Source organism: Rhinolophus sinicus, linkage group LG05, assembly GCF_036562045.2.
Source record: "Rhinolophus sinicus isolate RSC01 linkage group LG05, ASM3656204v1, whole genome shotgun sequence".
NCBI classification, from domain to species: domain Eukaryota; kingdom Metazoa; phylum Chordata; class Mammalia; order Chiroptera; family Rhinolophidae; genus Rhinolophus; species Rhinolophus sinicus.
The window spans coordinates 155795025-155811702 of NC_133755.1; the positions used below are offsets into that span (position 1 = coordinate 155795025).

General features: G+C 34.7%; 1 protein-coding gene across 1 annotated transcript in view; it reads left to right on the forward strand.

Moving 5' to 3' along the window:
* ENPP1 (ectonucleotide pyrophosphatase/phosphodiesterase 1) overlaps positions 1–16678 on the forward strand; it is a 59547-nt gene that overhangs the window by 21125 nt on the left and 21744 nt on the right. The window contains exons 2-8 of the mRNA XM_019729374.2: positions 6650–6722; positions 9281–9397; positions 10151–10276; positions 11128–11188; positions 13338–13435; positions 15356–15435; positions 16337–16456. Of these exons, the coding sequence (XP_019584933.2) occupies positions 6650–6722; positions 9281–9397; positions 10151–10276; positions 11128–11188; positions 13338–13435; positions 15356–15435; positions 16337–16456 (675 nt within the window). The remainder of the gene's footprint in view (positions 1–6649; positions 6723–9280; positions 9398–10150; positions 10277–11127; positions 11189–13337; positions 13436–15355; positions 15436–16336; positions 16457–16678) is intronic.

Genomic DNA, 16678 nt, shown 5'->3' on the forward strand with positions numbered 1-16678 from the left:
ATTTAAGGAGGTACCCCCCCCAACCCCCCACCCCCCACAGTCTTTTTAAGAGTGATCCTTCTTTGTGTTGAGGTGTTTTCTGTTACTGACCTTGTAGATTAGGTACTTGTGTGTCAAGATTCAGTGAGGGTATACAAGCCATGGAATGAAGTCTGCCATCCAAGCTTAGTCTCTACTGAAACTATTACTTTATACTACCCAATGGATGGTTTATCCTTTGGCCTTTAACTTCAAAGAGAAATGGTCTGTGAGAGTACTTGGTGGGATCTGGGAGAAGTGATTTGCTCACTCAGGCAGAAGTTGTAAGCGCTGGATATTCTTTCCTTTGAAAATGCTTAGTGCTTTTTAAAACAAAAATAAATGAACAGGATGGGAAAGGATAAATCAGTTCTTAGATAATTGGTTCTGTCCTAGATAAATCAGTTCTCTGGAGCCCTTACAGGGTCCTAGGAAAAACTTCTAATATGAAGGATATTGCTCAGGATATGGGGTCAGGAGTGATCCAAAGGTAGGCTCAATTGTCAGGGGGAAATAGATGTATAGATATCTTAGGTTTATTAGGGACTATAGAGAATATCCAGTCCAGTTCAATGAAAGGACTACAGATGCTGTGGCTTTCTCAGTATCACAAAGTTCCAAATGTAATACACATTTTCATTTGGATATAGAGGCATGAGAGTTATTGGTTCCTTTGTGATTAGGGCCACAATTTGGCCATACTTATATTTTTAATAAAAAATGGCTAAAATTTTAGTAAGTTCTTAATAGTTTATGGGAGAGTACTAGCATTATTTGTGTTCTTAAGCCATCCTTTTAATTTGATACTTCATTTTACCTTTCCGTCCTAAAAAAATATTTTTCATTGATTGTGACCAGCTCCCATGGGCTACTGATAGGAGCTTCCTTTGAGACTTTTCTTCAAATGCATATTTAGCAGGATAATTATTGAAAATTAGGGAAATAATGAAATGACTATTTCCTTAAATATCAAAGGTGCCAAAAATTTTTTCTGGACTCTTAATTTTAATTTAGAGAAGAATTTCATAATTTTATCTTCCCAAGAGACTAGTTCAACCAAATGTGTAATGTACTTATTCAAAATAATTGTTTTGAACTGCGCTTTCTATTATCAGCAACTGCTAACAGGTTTATATTAAATCGGGGGCATTGTCTTCTCTGTCTTTCATTACATAGTGTCATACCTGAATTAAAAAAATATATATATCAGCTATTATCTTTCTTACTTAGGAAAGGGTTAAAAAGAGCCCCTGAGTGACACATGGGAGCATTTAAAAGAGCCAGTATTTAACATAATAATTTAAGGATTTCTATTTTGTGCCTTACAGAACTTCTCTACTTCCTTCTGACTTTTTCTTCTGTTTTTTGTTGTTGTTTTTTTAAGATATGAGATAAAGAAAAACATAAAGATCCCAAAGAAGAGCATGTGCTCTTTTAAAAACGTGAATGTACGTCTCTTTATTCACAACTAGAATCCATTTTGGTAAAGTCTTTTAAACTCAAACTGCTGCTGATTTTCCCACTTAAACATATGAGAAATATTTGCCATTTAAAAAAATGCACCAGATTATGACACTATTTCTGACATAAATTAGAAGCAAGTAGTGTTTGAAATGATGGCAGACATCCAGCAATTCTATTAACCATTATTATAAAAAAAATATGTTGATGGTGGATTCTTGGAAAGTCAATCAAAATTTCTGTGAAAAGTCTTTGTTTTTGTGGACTTTGGTATTAATATCTCTCATTTTAAAGCCAACATTTTCCCTTTTATGTTTGTGGAAAGTGCTGTACTGGTATCCAAAAGAGCAGAGCTTCTTCTTATCCACAGAAATAGGAGTCTCTCTGAAGGAAAGTTCTATGGCTTGTGATCTTAGCTTGTGTGTAATAGAATATCCTAGAAGTGCTTTAGCACCTGGGTTTGAGCAGGTGGCAACAAGTTCTACCTCACATGTATGGATCTGTATAGAGGCCACAGGAACCCACCATAGTGTTTCCCTCTGTTATGCTGTCATTAGCCTTCTGATTGATCCTTTAGTTACTCTTAAACCAGCATTGGTTTGGCAATAAATGGCCTTGTCCACCAAGACCCTAGATATTTGGGTTTTTTTATTGTCAGTGTGTGTGTGTGAGTGTTTGTATAGTTTAATTAATTGCTAGTTATTGCTTAAAACTTTATCAAACGACTCTTACATTACTTTTATTTTAGCACCTTTTCTTCCTTCTGTCATCATAGTCTTCAGTCTATGCTAGTCGTAAGTTGATAGATATTGGTATAATTTTTTGGACTCTTAATTGAGACATGTTAATGAGCTAACAAGCAATATCACTATTCCCATAATTTCCAAAGCTGATGTAATTGCGAGGATAAAGAACATCCTACTTAAGACAGTTATCATATTAAATGTTTCCTGGCTCTACAGACAGGCAGTAATATTTCTTAAATTGAATTTGATGAGGATGATCACCGGTTGGAGAGACAGAGATCTAAAAGATACATTTTTGAAAGCTGTCATAAATTAGAAATGGAGATAAAGTTTTGAAGTCATAATTTCACTGTAAAGAAATTGTGCTATTGTGTTGTTGAGTTAAACTATTTTGAGAAGAAAATTCAAATAGAATTAGATTTCACTGCTCTCAGAATTGTTGATGAGAAATTTCATACTGAACTTTTCTGATTGGGTGTTGTGTAACAGAGTGCTAGCTAATCTAAATTTCATCTTTGATGGATGAGACTAGTTGAGAAATGATTGCTTCTGTTGTACTTTCGTTTCAGTTACATGCTGTGCCTTATCTTATAAAAGGGAAATCTAAGTAGCTTCTTTTAGCAAAGAAGAGGTGATTCAAAAAATCAGTGTGCCTTTTCAGCTAAACAAGAAAGTAAAGGCCTGCATACAATGTGGGAGTTTTAAACCAGTGTTATGATATCAATGCTTGCTTACTACTAAATCTTTCCATAGTTTTTCTCAAGATGAGACTTCTTTGTAACAGAACTGTTCACAAGTTCTGTTTTATATTTAGTAAGGACAGTACAGTTATTGGTAATTATCTTCGTACTGAACTTCTTACAGCAGTGAGGGAATATGTATTTAAAGTCAATAAATTTCATGGTATAAATAGAATTCTCTTATTGTGATTTTCATTTATAGGTGAAAGGTTAACTCTGATTACTGGTAAAAGTAGTAGAACTTTTGGGTCTTCTTACTTCCAGCAAATCCCTCTGCCAATTTCAGGTTTCTGCTTTTGATTTCATCTCTATTCCATACTGTCCCACCTCTGAGGACTCAACTCAGACTCTGAAATTCCTTTCCGAGCTCATAGCTTTCATTCTTCCTCCTTGCTAGCTTGCCATCTCATTTGCACTCTCTCACACACCTGACCCCCTTTCTTTTCCTAGTTCTCCTTTCACATACCGATGTCCATATGGTCCTAACCCTGTTAAGCCATTGCATCCACACCTTGACTTTCTTGTCCCCCTTTTCTGCTCTGTTTTCCTTGCCTTCCCTGTCTCCCCATGCCATGTTATCTCTTTATCCCATTCCCCCACTGCCACTCCTAGAGTTCAGGGCATTTGGGTCCATTACAATCCATGATCTCAGGTTAAGCTTGGCTCCCAGAGTTTGAGGGTCTTTTCACTCTTCCCTTGTTGACTAAGTCTCCCCTGTCCCCACTGATGTGCTGCCATCCTTCAGATGGGATGTTTTAAGTCCCCTCCATTACTTCAGAGCCCCACCTTGACTTGCTCACTTCCAGCAGATGCTTCTTACTTATCCAAGAAGATTGAGGAGGTCTGTCTTTAGCTGCTTTCCACTTTTTACGGCTACACCTCAGTTATTGGTGTGTTTTTTTTGTATTTTCTCAAACTCCTCTGGCACACCTATCTCTGAGGCTAACCCCATGAGAATGTGTCATTTTATAGATTAAACATGACTTATTAAACCAGTTTCTCAAAATGAGCTTAGATTGTTTCTGGGTTTTGTTGTTGTTTTTAATGAATTCAACCAATTTTGAAATAAACGTTCCTGGACACCTGCTTGTAAGCGTACAGGCAGTCCTAGTTTTGCATGACTTTCTGACGTACACTTTCAGTTACCATGGTTTAATTAAATAACACCTTTCCCCAAAAAATATGGTTCAAATTTCAGTTGCCAAGATTTGTTAACTGTAGTTGCATTAAAGTTCAGTCTTTGCTGCTAACTTTTCAGTCCACAAAGCACTACGTATATAAAATGCATATTGTGGTCCATGACCAATGTTACTTCTTTCGAAGTCTGTCAGGGATCGGTCATTATGTGTCTTTTGATCAGTTCAACCCAGACAGCAAAGCAGGCAATTGTGTTGCTTCTTTGTCTCCCAGTGATAAGTCTACATGACATTTATAAAAATGGATAATTGAAAGAGGGAATCGGTTGATAAAGATGAAAGTGCAGTAAAGAAAAATGATAATGCTGGAAGTGAAATTCAAACTGAATGTAAATGAGATTATGGGAGAAATAACCAACTGTGGGAATGTTAACACTGCCGCTGTTTAATAGACTTTAGATACGCAGCCAGAGGAGCTTAGTAAGGGAGAATTTTCTGACATAAATAAGGAGCATGGTTGTGATGAAAAGAATGAAGATGTGTCAAACGAAGTGACACTGGCACCAAAATTCATATTGAAAGAACTCTTGGAGATATTGCGTGATATTGAAAATGCAAAGGTTAAAACATTGGAAACTTACCTAAACTTAGAAATTAATATGGCAATTCACTAAGGCATAGAAAGGGCAAAAATAAAAATTAAAACTTTAATTCACCATGGTTTAAATTACAATATACTAAATAAAGGTTAGTTTTACTATGTTTTGTTTTCTATATATATTTTTGACAATAAGAATTTTTAATATTTTTGATACTTTAAAAGTATGCTACTGTGTGATTGTGTCATTTTACACCACCATCAAATGTTCAAGCTGTTCTTCTGTTGGTTCCCTATTTTAATGGAGATGTATACACTTAGGTTTTTGGTTTCCTTAAAAAAGAAATAAAAAAGGTCTGGCCTTGACCCTGTTTAGTTTTAGACCCACTATATTCTTGCTCTCCTTTTTTTTTCCCCATTTCCTTTTGTAATAAGTTATACCTGCTGCTTCAGTTTACTTAGCATTCACCTCTTCTTTCGTTATGGCAGTCATTTGAGAGTAGGCACCTGGAGGACAAAGGTCATGTCTGTTTTATTACTGAGAAGCCAGTACGTAGCCTAGAGACTGGCATATGCTCAATGCTCAATGTTTTATTTGCAGGAACGTGTTCATAAAAGCCACTACCCCCCATCCACCCTGCCCCATTCACCCATTCCTCCTGTCTCTATTACCTTTCTTGGCTTTTGAGCAATACTACTCCACCTTTCCATTCCTCCACGCTCTGTCCATGTCCATTCCCCTTTGCATTTTCTTTGTTCCAGCCAAAATAGCTGCTCATTACTCATCAGCCACCTTCTATATGCCTTTCTTCCTTTGGGCCTTTCCTTATGCTGGTCTTGCTCCTAGATGTTTGCTCTGATGGGTCCTCTGTTCCCTTCCCTCAGCTCTGCCTGCAGTGTCACGCCATCATTGGCCCTTTCAGAGCCCAGCCAGCCCAAAGCCTTTCTCTATGATGCTCTTTCTGATCTCCTTCTCCCCAACCACCCCAAAATTTATCCTTCTTTAAACAACTGTAGAACTCTGCAACTTCTTCCTAGAGCCTGCCAATACGAGTCTCTTGTGCTGTTGTTTTTTATCCCCTTGCACACAAATACGAGCTCCCTGAGGTATCTCTTATTCTGTCCTTACATATAGTTGGTATTAAAGGAATACTTGGTTGAAATGTCCTGCAAAGTGACATTCCAGAGAGCTCTCAAGGCAACTCCATCCCACTAAAAATATTGAGGGTTGTTAATGGATTGTCCTGCTTTATATTCTAATTCACAAACAAAAAGTTCTGCCATTGTTCTTAGGAGTTGTATTTTGTATCCACTTATTTTAAAATGTCAAAGGCCATAAGAGTAGAGAATGAGAAATTAGCAAAATGTTAGAACTGGAATGATTTTTAGAGATCCATGCAGTCCAACTCTTTAATGAATAAATTAAAGAGTGACTTGCCCTGAATCACAAAACCAATTCATGGTAACATTTGGACCCGCGATGTAGACACCTAACCCTATTCAGCTCCCAGAAGCTGCCACAGTGCATATGAAGATATTGCTTAGGTTTGTGTAGTTAAATTGTTTAAAAAGGAATCTAATATTCTAGTATTGCCTTTTATAGATTAACAAATAGGAAATCAAGTCTCTAGATGGATTTTCTTCTCTCCCTCTCTTAATTACTACAGATTCTTTGACTAGATTAATTTACATCAACTGGGAAATTTCTGACAACTTTAACCTTGGACGGCAGAGATTCATTTGCTAACATTTAGGTAGACTTTTTATTGAAGTATAACATATATACAGAAAAGTATATAAGTGTGCGGTTTGGATTTTCACAGAGTAAACATGTTTATGTGACCAGCACCCTTATCAGAAAATGGAGCAGCAAGTTTAGAAACATTTGAAGAAACCAAACATTTGAAGAAATGTCTTAAAACTGTATAATTTTCTTTTTTCTCCCCACAGGTATTGTCAGTCTGTGTGTTAACAATAATCCTTGGTTGTATATTTGGGTTGAAACCAAGCTGTGCCAAAGAAGGTAAATAAATAGTAGTGTGTGTGTGTGTGTGTGTGTGTGTGTGTGTGTGTGTATTCAGGCTTCTTTAGAATGTGATTGAGATAAGCATTATGTCCTAATCCTATGGATACTCCATAGATATTGAAATTTGATGCTGGTTTTAGCCTTCTTCTTGAAGCTCTTTTATTATTGTAACCATACAATATTTTATTTACTTGTAAAACCATCCCAAAACAACAAAGAGGGGCTATGACCAAAACACCAGCCAAACAAACAGAAAAAACAAAAAACAACAACAAAAATCCCAGAACAACAGAAATTAAATCAAAAACAAACAAGCTGACATGGCGAACAGGTTCTGGTGCCGTTTTCCTGGAGCCCACACCCAGATTTCCTCCAGGCAGTCTCCTAGGGACACCCTTTCTTCCCAAGCAGTTAGTTGCTGAAGCAGTCCTGGATGTTACTAGGTGACCAGTTAACATCCCTCAAAACCAGAAACATATCATTACATGCTCTTAAGGCTTTTAAAATTGTGACATTGGTGGTTTCAAAAAAATAGTGGTATTTTTAAACAGATATATGTATATGTATATATATATATATATATATATATATATATATATATATACACACATATATATAAATATAATATATTACATATATTATATATATATATAATATATATGCATATTATACCGAGTGTAGAAATTATCCAGCATTGACAAGATCACTATAAATAATAAAACTGAATCACAGTACATTGTAGTAGTCATTATTTGCCTCTGAAGTAAGTTTTTTTCTAACCTGTATAAAATCATTCATTGGTGGTCTTCCTAGGCAATTCAGTTGTGAAAATTGAACAAATTCTTTTCCTTCTCAATTGTTTTGTAATTGTAATATTAGTCATTAAAAAAAATTAGTGATTGTTAAGCCATCATTTATTGTCGAAATGAGTGAAATATAGTAATTTTATGTGTTTAGTCAGCAATCTACAGACATATCTTGAAGATATTGCAGTTTGGTTTCCAAACCACTGCAATAAGCAAGTTATAATCTTTTTTATGGTTGAGGGTCTTGCCTTCATTTTATGAAAAACACAGCATCAGGGAAGTACAATAAAGCAAAGCACAATAAAACAAGGTATGCTTGTCTTCAGGGCAAATGTATTGAAGTTTAACAAAATTAAGAAGCTACAGACTTTAGTGTTAGGCCTCAAGTAATTTACTTTGAGTTCAGTTTGACAAAAATAATACTGAAGGGTTACAAATAGCCATTTTAATCTAAACCCAACATAGTATGCTTAGTATTTTTAAAAATGACTAGGTACATATTAATGAGCTTCAAGTAATAACTATCATGCTAATAGCTTTCCCCCACCCCAGGTCAACAAAATAAGTACTTCTGATCCTAGAAATTAAAATTGCTGAATTTCTGTGTCCTGAGAGTTAAATTCTGTGACAATATCTTGTTGGGTCAGGAGGCTATTAAAGTCAAGAGCTAAGATTATTCCTTTTCTCAGTTGGACTTCCATTATTTTACGAATGGATTTTTTTTCTTCATCATCTGATTTTTCAGTAATCAAATAAAAACACAGCTTATTCCAAATATTAGATTGGTGCAAAAGTAATTGCGGTTTTTGCACCAAATATTAGATTGGTGTAAAAATAATTGCGGTGTTTTGCAATTTTTTTAACCCTTTAAGCTGCAATTACTTCTGCACCAACCTAATATCTAGTAAAGAATTACAATGTAAAATAATTTTTTTAATGAAAAATATTTTCCTTCCCTGTCTACCATTTATCCATTAAACAAAATCATATTAGGACCAACTATATGTCATGCATCTTGCTGGGTACCAGGGAGACAGTATGCTGAACAAAATCCAGGTGTTGTCTTTGTTCTTAAGAGGTTTAGGATACTAACCAAATAATCACTTACAAATGGAATTAAGTGACTGAGGAGAAGGACAAGGTTTTATAAAAGCTTAAAGAAAGGAAAATGGACCTAGACTGGGGAATTTGGACAGGCTTCTGAGAGGGAACCAGACTGGATCTGAAGGTGACATGGGTGAGTAAGGTGATGGTGGAAGGGACAGTCCCGCAGAATGTGTTCTGCATAAACACATTACTTTATACCAAAACTGAGAGCAAGGTAAGTCAGGTATTCTCTTTCTGAAATATTCATAATCACTTGCTCACAATTTGAAATTTTGGAGAACTCCATGGCCAACCTTTGCAGAGCATAAAATATTCACCACAAGCCCTTATTCTGACTTTTTTTTTTAACCATCCCATAGGTATGTAAGTTTTATCAAACCCGGTAGGGTTTGTAATAAATAAGAGAAAAATATCTCTTTTTTTCTATGGCAAGAGATAAAATCACAATCTATATAAGGTAACCTTGTATTTGTCTCACTTTCTACATGTATTTGTGAAAAACTTCCAAGGTAACTTTATTATCCCATCTATCTTTTCTAAAGTAGTATTTGAATCTGTATGCTACTTAGGTATATTAGTTGATATTTGCTTTTTAATCATATAATGATTAGAAACATCTAACTCATTATTTAACATTTTCAGTTAAAAGTTGTAAAGGTCGCTGTTTTGAGAGAACATTTGGGAACTGCCGCTGTGATGTTGCTTGCGTTGACCTTGGAAACTGCTGTCTAGATTACCAGGAGACGTGTATAGAGCCAGGTAAAAATGCACAGGGGAAAAAAATGGAGTCACAAGAATTAGTAGTAAAAAATCAGAGCAGTGTTCTGCATCTTTTAGGTGTGTGACCTAACTCATTTGAGATTTTTAAAAATTTGGCCTTTATATTTTTTTGAAGAAAAAATTTCACCTATTCTGCCACTCACTAAACATCTTCTAGATAGCAAAACTGTGCCTGTTTTTAATGTATGCGGAAAGCCTAGACAGTCTAATTTGCATTTAAACTAAGTTAAAAAAAGCTGCTTGAAATATATGAATATTTTCATTATGGGCTTATTAAAGTAAGCGTTCTTAGACGTCCACTTAAACTTTAAAATGAAACCATCAGAATATGGAGACTTTTCTCAGTTTGATGTAGACTTCTCTACATTTGACATGGAGTGATATTTAAATGGGAGTGAGCCAGATTTAGGTTAAATTTGAGAACCCTGGAAATGGCTGGTGGAAGAAGCCAAGATCTTCATATGAATTGTATAATAATTTGTCCACATTTTAAAATGATGAGATTCTGGGATTTATTATTTAGTGAAATAATAATTGTTGCCTCCATGTTCTCTGTGTTCGTTCTGATTGACCACTGCAGTGGCAGATTTTGTGAGTGACAAAATGAAGCTACAGAATGAGCTAGTTCATTGTCTTTTACAGATCTTGGGTTCAGAAGACCACAATTCTGTGTTCACGTTGAATGTTTTGAATTTGGACCATCAAATTAAATTTGTCGATATTTATTTCCAGAACACATATGGACTTGCAGCAAATTCCGGTGTGGTGAGAAAAGGTTGCCCAGAAGCCTCTGCTCCTGTTCCGATGACTGTAGAGATAAGGGTGACTGCTGCATCAACTACAGCCCTGTGTGTCGAGGTCAGGTTTGCACGCCCTCAACAGCTTCGACAGCAGCCTGACATCTTCCTGGGTTTTCGCTGGGTTTTGCATAAACACTTTATAAAAGAAAATTTCAAGCATATACATGAGTAGAGAGAGTGTGTGTAATGAACCTGGTGCCCACACCCAGCTTAATGATTATTAGCTGCACATGGCCAATCTTGTTTTATCTACTCATTCTCCTGCCATCACCCCCTCATGCTAGTTTGATATTAGCTACACATTTAATGTGGTATTTGTAGAAAGATTGCCCTGGCTGACTCCTATGTCCCAGGTACCCTTGTGAAAAACGAGGATAAAGTCTGCCATGCATTGAGAGAGCAGGTGTGAAATTACTGCAAAAGATTTCAGGGTATTATGTAAGCTGAGGTTATTATGAAGTCTTGTCTAGTTGTTGCAGGGTTCTTTGAAATTTCTTGACGACAGAATCTGGCTCTATATGAAAGGAACTAAGACATCAAGGAGTTAAAACCAGAAGATTTTGTAGGGTGGGTTAGAAGGAGGGTTGTAAATTTTGGCTGAAAATATTAACAATTTGAAAATGGAAAATATGCCTTTAAGTTATCACAAATATAGTATTGTATTTTAGTCTTGTGGATTATACATTCATTTTTTTTCTTCCTGATATTTAGTAACTCTTGGGAAACAGATTTTTATTTAGAAACAGATTACTTTCTTTTCATTGTATTTCCCTAGAACCATGCCCCATATTACCTGTGTATCTGTTCACACATTTCGTTTTGGGAATCTGTCTTACTGTGTCTCACAAACATCTCAATTGTTACTATTAAAGTGTGTTCTACTCATTTTATTTCTTAAAAATATTTTAGGTGAGAAAAGTTGGGTAGAAGAAACGTGTGAGAGCATTAATGAGCCACAGTGTCCAGCAGGGTAAGATGATATTCTCAGATACAAATTTCTTTCTTTTTCAGAAGTACCATCTTTTTTCTTTCCAAATTGAAAAGATGAAAATACTAATTATTTATTGGTTCATTAGACATGATTTTTAGTCAGGACTCATATTTGGCACTGGTGGTATAGAGATGGCGTAGAGTGGTATGACCCCCACTCTGGAAGCTAGTGGGAAAAAAGAGGTCATGAATATTTTTTAGTATTCATGAGTGTTAGATGGAAGTATTTGTGTCTTCCTTCTTAAGAAAGAAGGCCTTTTACTTTCATTTGGAGTTTTGAGAGTTGAACTTGTAGCAAATTACTTTGTAGCTTTTTGTTATTTTTGTATTTAGCTTCATTTATAAATTTTAGGGATAAGCAACATGTCTGTGAGAAGATGTTACATAATTTTTACAGTTCATATTTGTATTTTGTCAAATTATTTTGCACAGTACGTTTTATATACTAGGCTATAAAAAAGTTTTTATGGAATTCAAGGGATGGAAATTTTGTAAAAGGTGTTAGATATATTTAACTGTGCTACACTTGGGATCTACCTCATAACTTGAATTATTGATCTTCAGAAGTATATTTTCACTTCTTCAAAATGATGAGTTTTTAAACTATTAAAAGTTTTAAAGCTGTATAGCTTATTTTGTTTATGCGTTTGTTTATTTTTAACGATATAAGATGTGTTGTTGTTTTTTTCTTTTGGATGGGAGAGTATTTTGTTGTTGTTTTATAAAGCAATAGTAACAGCAGCAGCAAAACCTAAACCTAAACCAAAAATTTCCAGAAGAGACTTTTTTCAAAGGGCACTACTCATGTACCCTAAGCTGTCTTTTAAGTCCAAGACGTACTGGAAATTTCAGACTTAGTGAATTTTGAATCTTTTCCTTTGAAACATTGATCATTATTTTTCAATTGTGATGTTTACTCTTTTAGTAAAAAAAAATGTAAATCCCCCTGTCTTTACAAGAAGATCATAATTTAGATCACACTTTATTATACTGGAAATTATTATACCAGTATATTTACTTGCTGGCCCAGTAAACTCTTTTTGTGTTTTTTGTTGATTCGGTGTAAGTTTCTTTATATAGATATGGATCATTGAGGCTAAAAGCAGCTGCTTTTGCAGAGCCGTCCAACAGAGCTATGGTACAAACACTATAAATTTTCTCCTTTTTCTATTTGCATTCGTATGTGAGAGTAAGCTGGGGAAGAGGTAGAGTTGGGAAAGGCAAGGTGAGGTAAACATTTGCTCTCAAATTTTAAATAACTGAGTGAATTTTCACTCAGTGGAAAGTTTTTTCATGGTAATCTAGTGATACACAACTCTCCTGCCATCTACTAGATATCATTAGAAGCTGCCAAATTTCTGAATCATGCTTGTTTTGGTGTAGTCATATAATAGCTGTCTGTCATTATTCTCTTTTGTATGTGTTTTTTGGGCTGTTTTTTGCCTCTCTGTTTGGATTTCCACACCACACACATTAACTCTGTGTGTGTGTGTGTGTGTGTGTGTGTGTGTGTGTGTGTATGTACACTGTTCATTCCTAGCTTTGGATCATTTCTTTGTTTATATATTTAAATCTAGTGAATACCAATCAAACTTATTTATTAAATATTAATATAGTTTAAATATATTAAATGTAAAAATTAAATATTGTGTATAATGTATATGATACGAGGTGCCGTCTGTTAGATTCACATATAGACTATTGGAAAGTGATTGTTCAGGAAAAAAAATAATGGAAACAAATATAATTTAGAAAATGCTGTTTGTTAACATTTATTCCCCTGCAAATTGGGAAAGTAGCATTGCATTTTAGTAGCACTTGGTCTAGCTTTTGGAAGAGTAGGAACCATGAATGATGTCCTCTGTATGGTGCCTTGAAATGGTATGAGTGCTTAATAAATGCTTTTTGATGATAGATACCTAATGAAATATAAAAGCATGTATAGGAATACAAATACTTGTAAAATATCCTGTATGACAGCGCTTGCTGAGCTTCTTAGTTTACTTTAGATTACATACCGACCTCCATGGAAAATCTTCACTGGATCTGTACCAAGGAAGGAGAAAATCTTCACTGGTGTGTGTCTTCTTCCTGCTTATTTAAACTTTTTTTTTTTTCTTATTACCCAGGTTTGAAATGCCTCCTACCCTCTTATTTTCCTTGGATGGTTTCAGAGCAGAATATTTACATACTTGGGGTGGACTTCTTCCTGTTATTAGCAGACTAAGTGAGTAACTTCAGACTTTACTCTTGGAATGTCATGATTTCAGTGAGATAGACTAGGGAGACAGTCTCTTTGGAAAAATACTGGCTGAACCTATTTTACCAAACTTCTCTATTGCAAAGTAGTTGAAACTGATGATAAGGAACTAGTCTTTAATATTATCATTACTCTGAAGATAATACAGTTATCTTAGGATTTTTATCCATTAGTACACGTGTGTGTGTGTGTGTGTGTGTGTGTGTGTAAACTTAATATAAATAACTATATAAATACATGAACATTTTTTCTTAAAATTTTGGATTTATTTCCTGGTAATTTTATTTATTATTTCATTTACTTATTAACTACTATATCTTCAAATAGAATTTCAAAAATTTGAAGGTATTTCTGATATATATTAGTAATATAGACTCACAATAATTGCCTGCTAATTATCCTATAGTATCATGTAACATCCTTCCAGTTTCTTTGTGTTAACTAAGGCCTTAATTGAATGATTATTCTATAAGTTGATTCTATTGATACACTAGTAGAATGGTCTTTTCTTAGTATTAATGCCCAAGTTTTAAATCACATTAACCACCAGTAATATGGGTATAACTTGTGTCACTATTGTTATCGAAAAAGGAAAATTGTATGTGGGTGTAAAAGGGTAGAATTTTACTCATTACCAGTGATCAAATTTAGGTAGTTACAGTGTAATATTGGACTGAGATAGAAGTATTTAAATACAACTATTTTAGTGTTCTTCGGGAATTCTAAAATGTTATTTACCAGACTTGAGTATATGAGATTGGTTTAAACATTAAAATCGTTCTCGGTAAACACATGTGCACATTAATTGTACTTCTTTTGTTACAAGCAAAAGTAATTTTGGAAGACTTCTTAAAATTTCAGTTTTTAATTTCTATCTGGAAGAAAGTAGGTTTTATAAATAATCATTTGTCATAAACAGCCTTTAACAAAGAGCTTGCACAGGCAAGGAACGCTCTGTTCCTATCAGCCAGGCCCATGGACTTTGAAACTTGAATTTGGCCCTTTGTTACCATTAGGAGGAAAGTTTGTCTCAATGGCACTACACATGGCATCCTGAGTTGAGAATTAAGGAGCCATATGTACCTGAATGTGACATTTAAAAGAAATTAATACACAATTAGCCTAATCCTTAGCTTTGGATAAGTGGAGGACTTAGTGTGGTATTCTGAACAATTCGGGAGGTACTGAGATAGATAGACTCATGCTAATCCAGGGAACATTTTCAGTCAATGAAGCATTGAAATGGTAGAATCATTAGTTATATCTTCCTTCCTCAATAGCAGACACAAGAGAAGAGGAGTGTGACACCAGGGCTAAACCAAAAACAGTCTGACTTCTGTGCTTTCTCAAACTTGAAGCCAGAGCATGCCTTTTTGTCTTTCAGTAGTTTTCTCCAAAGTTAGCTAGTTCTGGATCTATGAGTTGGGACCCCAGCCACTATTTTACCCTTGTTTCAGTTTTGCAGATTTAGCTACCGTACTAGTGCAATTTTTTGTTGTTGTTGTTTTGTTTAATACTACCTGTTGTAATTTAGGTATGTGCCCACTAAATAGTAACGAAGGTCTAGCAAACATCATTATTGCAAATATTCCATCTGGAATGTAATGTTACTGATAAGTATGGGATAATTATTCCATTGGCTTAATTATTTTTTTAATGTTTTCTTTCCTTTTTTTTTCACTAAGAGAAAAATAACTCTAATCTTAACCTTGATTTTGAGTTCACAAAATTGCTTTATAATTCACCCTGAATTTGTAGATGGTTATAAACTCCTCCTGGGTTAATTTTTTTTTATACGGTTTAGACTGCTGTGGTACCAAAGCTAAATGACGTAAACAGATTGTCAGTGGTATTTAATAACAACCTTTATTTTTTTTTTCTTTGTAGAAAACTGTGGAACGTATACTAAAAACATGAGACCAGTATATCCAACAAAAACTTTCCCCAATCACTACAGTATTGTCACAGTAAGTGCCGCATTTCAACTTTTATATGTTCAGAGAAGTGAGATGTAAATGCATTTTTTGATGAATTAATTAGATATCAGCTCAGAAAAAAATAAGTTCTTTTCCAATGTATCATTAAATAACGAAACATAGGTTCTGGTCTTTGCTCTGCTACTAACTAGCTGTGGCTGGAAGTCCACTTTATCTTCGAGTCTCAATTTTCTCATCTGTGAAAAGAGGTGACTAAAGACCCCAAGAAATGATTTATTGGTTTCCTTTTAGTTTTAAGATCTGTCATTTTTGTATCCTGTTTTTTTTCTTACAGTTTTGTAGCTTACTTTATTTGAGCCCCACAGCTATCCCACGCTCTTGTGTTCTCAACTTGTCTTTCCAGGCATCTTGATGTATGAGTTTGAGCAAGTCACTCTGCTTGACTCTGAATAGGATTACAGCCCTGTTTTTGTGTCAAAGTTTCCAGATTTAATTTGAATCCAGAAAAAAAAATAAATGTAGAATTCATTAGGCCTTAAGGTTGAAGCGGCAAAATTAATACATTAGCTTGTATTGACACATGCTCTTCTTCGACCAAACCAAAAAAAAATTTGTTCTGAAGAAATATTTTACTCAGTAATGCAAAAGGACAACAGAGTACTTTTTTCAAAATTTAGGAGACTGCCTATTTACATAGATTCTCATCTATAGCATTCCTAACTTATTATCTCCTAGTATAAAACACAAATAGTACATAAAATACTGAGTGGTTGGTTGTGTTTTGACAATATGCATTGTTTTGTTTTTCACCTCCTTAAACTGTTAAGTTCCTTGCAGCTTCAGTTACCTGTTTTTCTTTGATGAAATTGTTCTGTAACTTTAGTATTAAGTCACTCATAACTTGCATAAAACCTGTATTTTATATTTTTAGGGTCTTTATCCAGAATCCCATGGCATAATTGACAATAAAATGTATGATCCCAAAATGAATGTTTCGTTTGCACTTAAGAGTAAAGAGAAATTTAATCCTGAGTGGTACAAAGGAGAACCAGTAAGTTGTTTGTTTGTCTCGCTACTGAAAGACATTTTCTTTAATTATTCTCATCTGTTTCAGTCAGAGTAAAATACCAGATTCCCTGGAACTCTTAATAACCTAATTCATTTACTGTGTCTGTGGCCATCCTTTTGTGAATGGAGATGAATGCTGATAATCTTAAATGCAGTTTGTGTCATTGTATGAGAGTGGTGGTTTATTTCAGAATTGGTTCGCCTT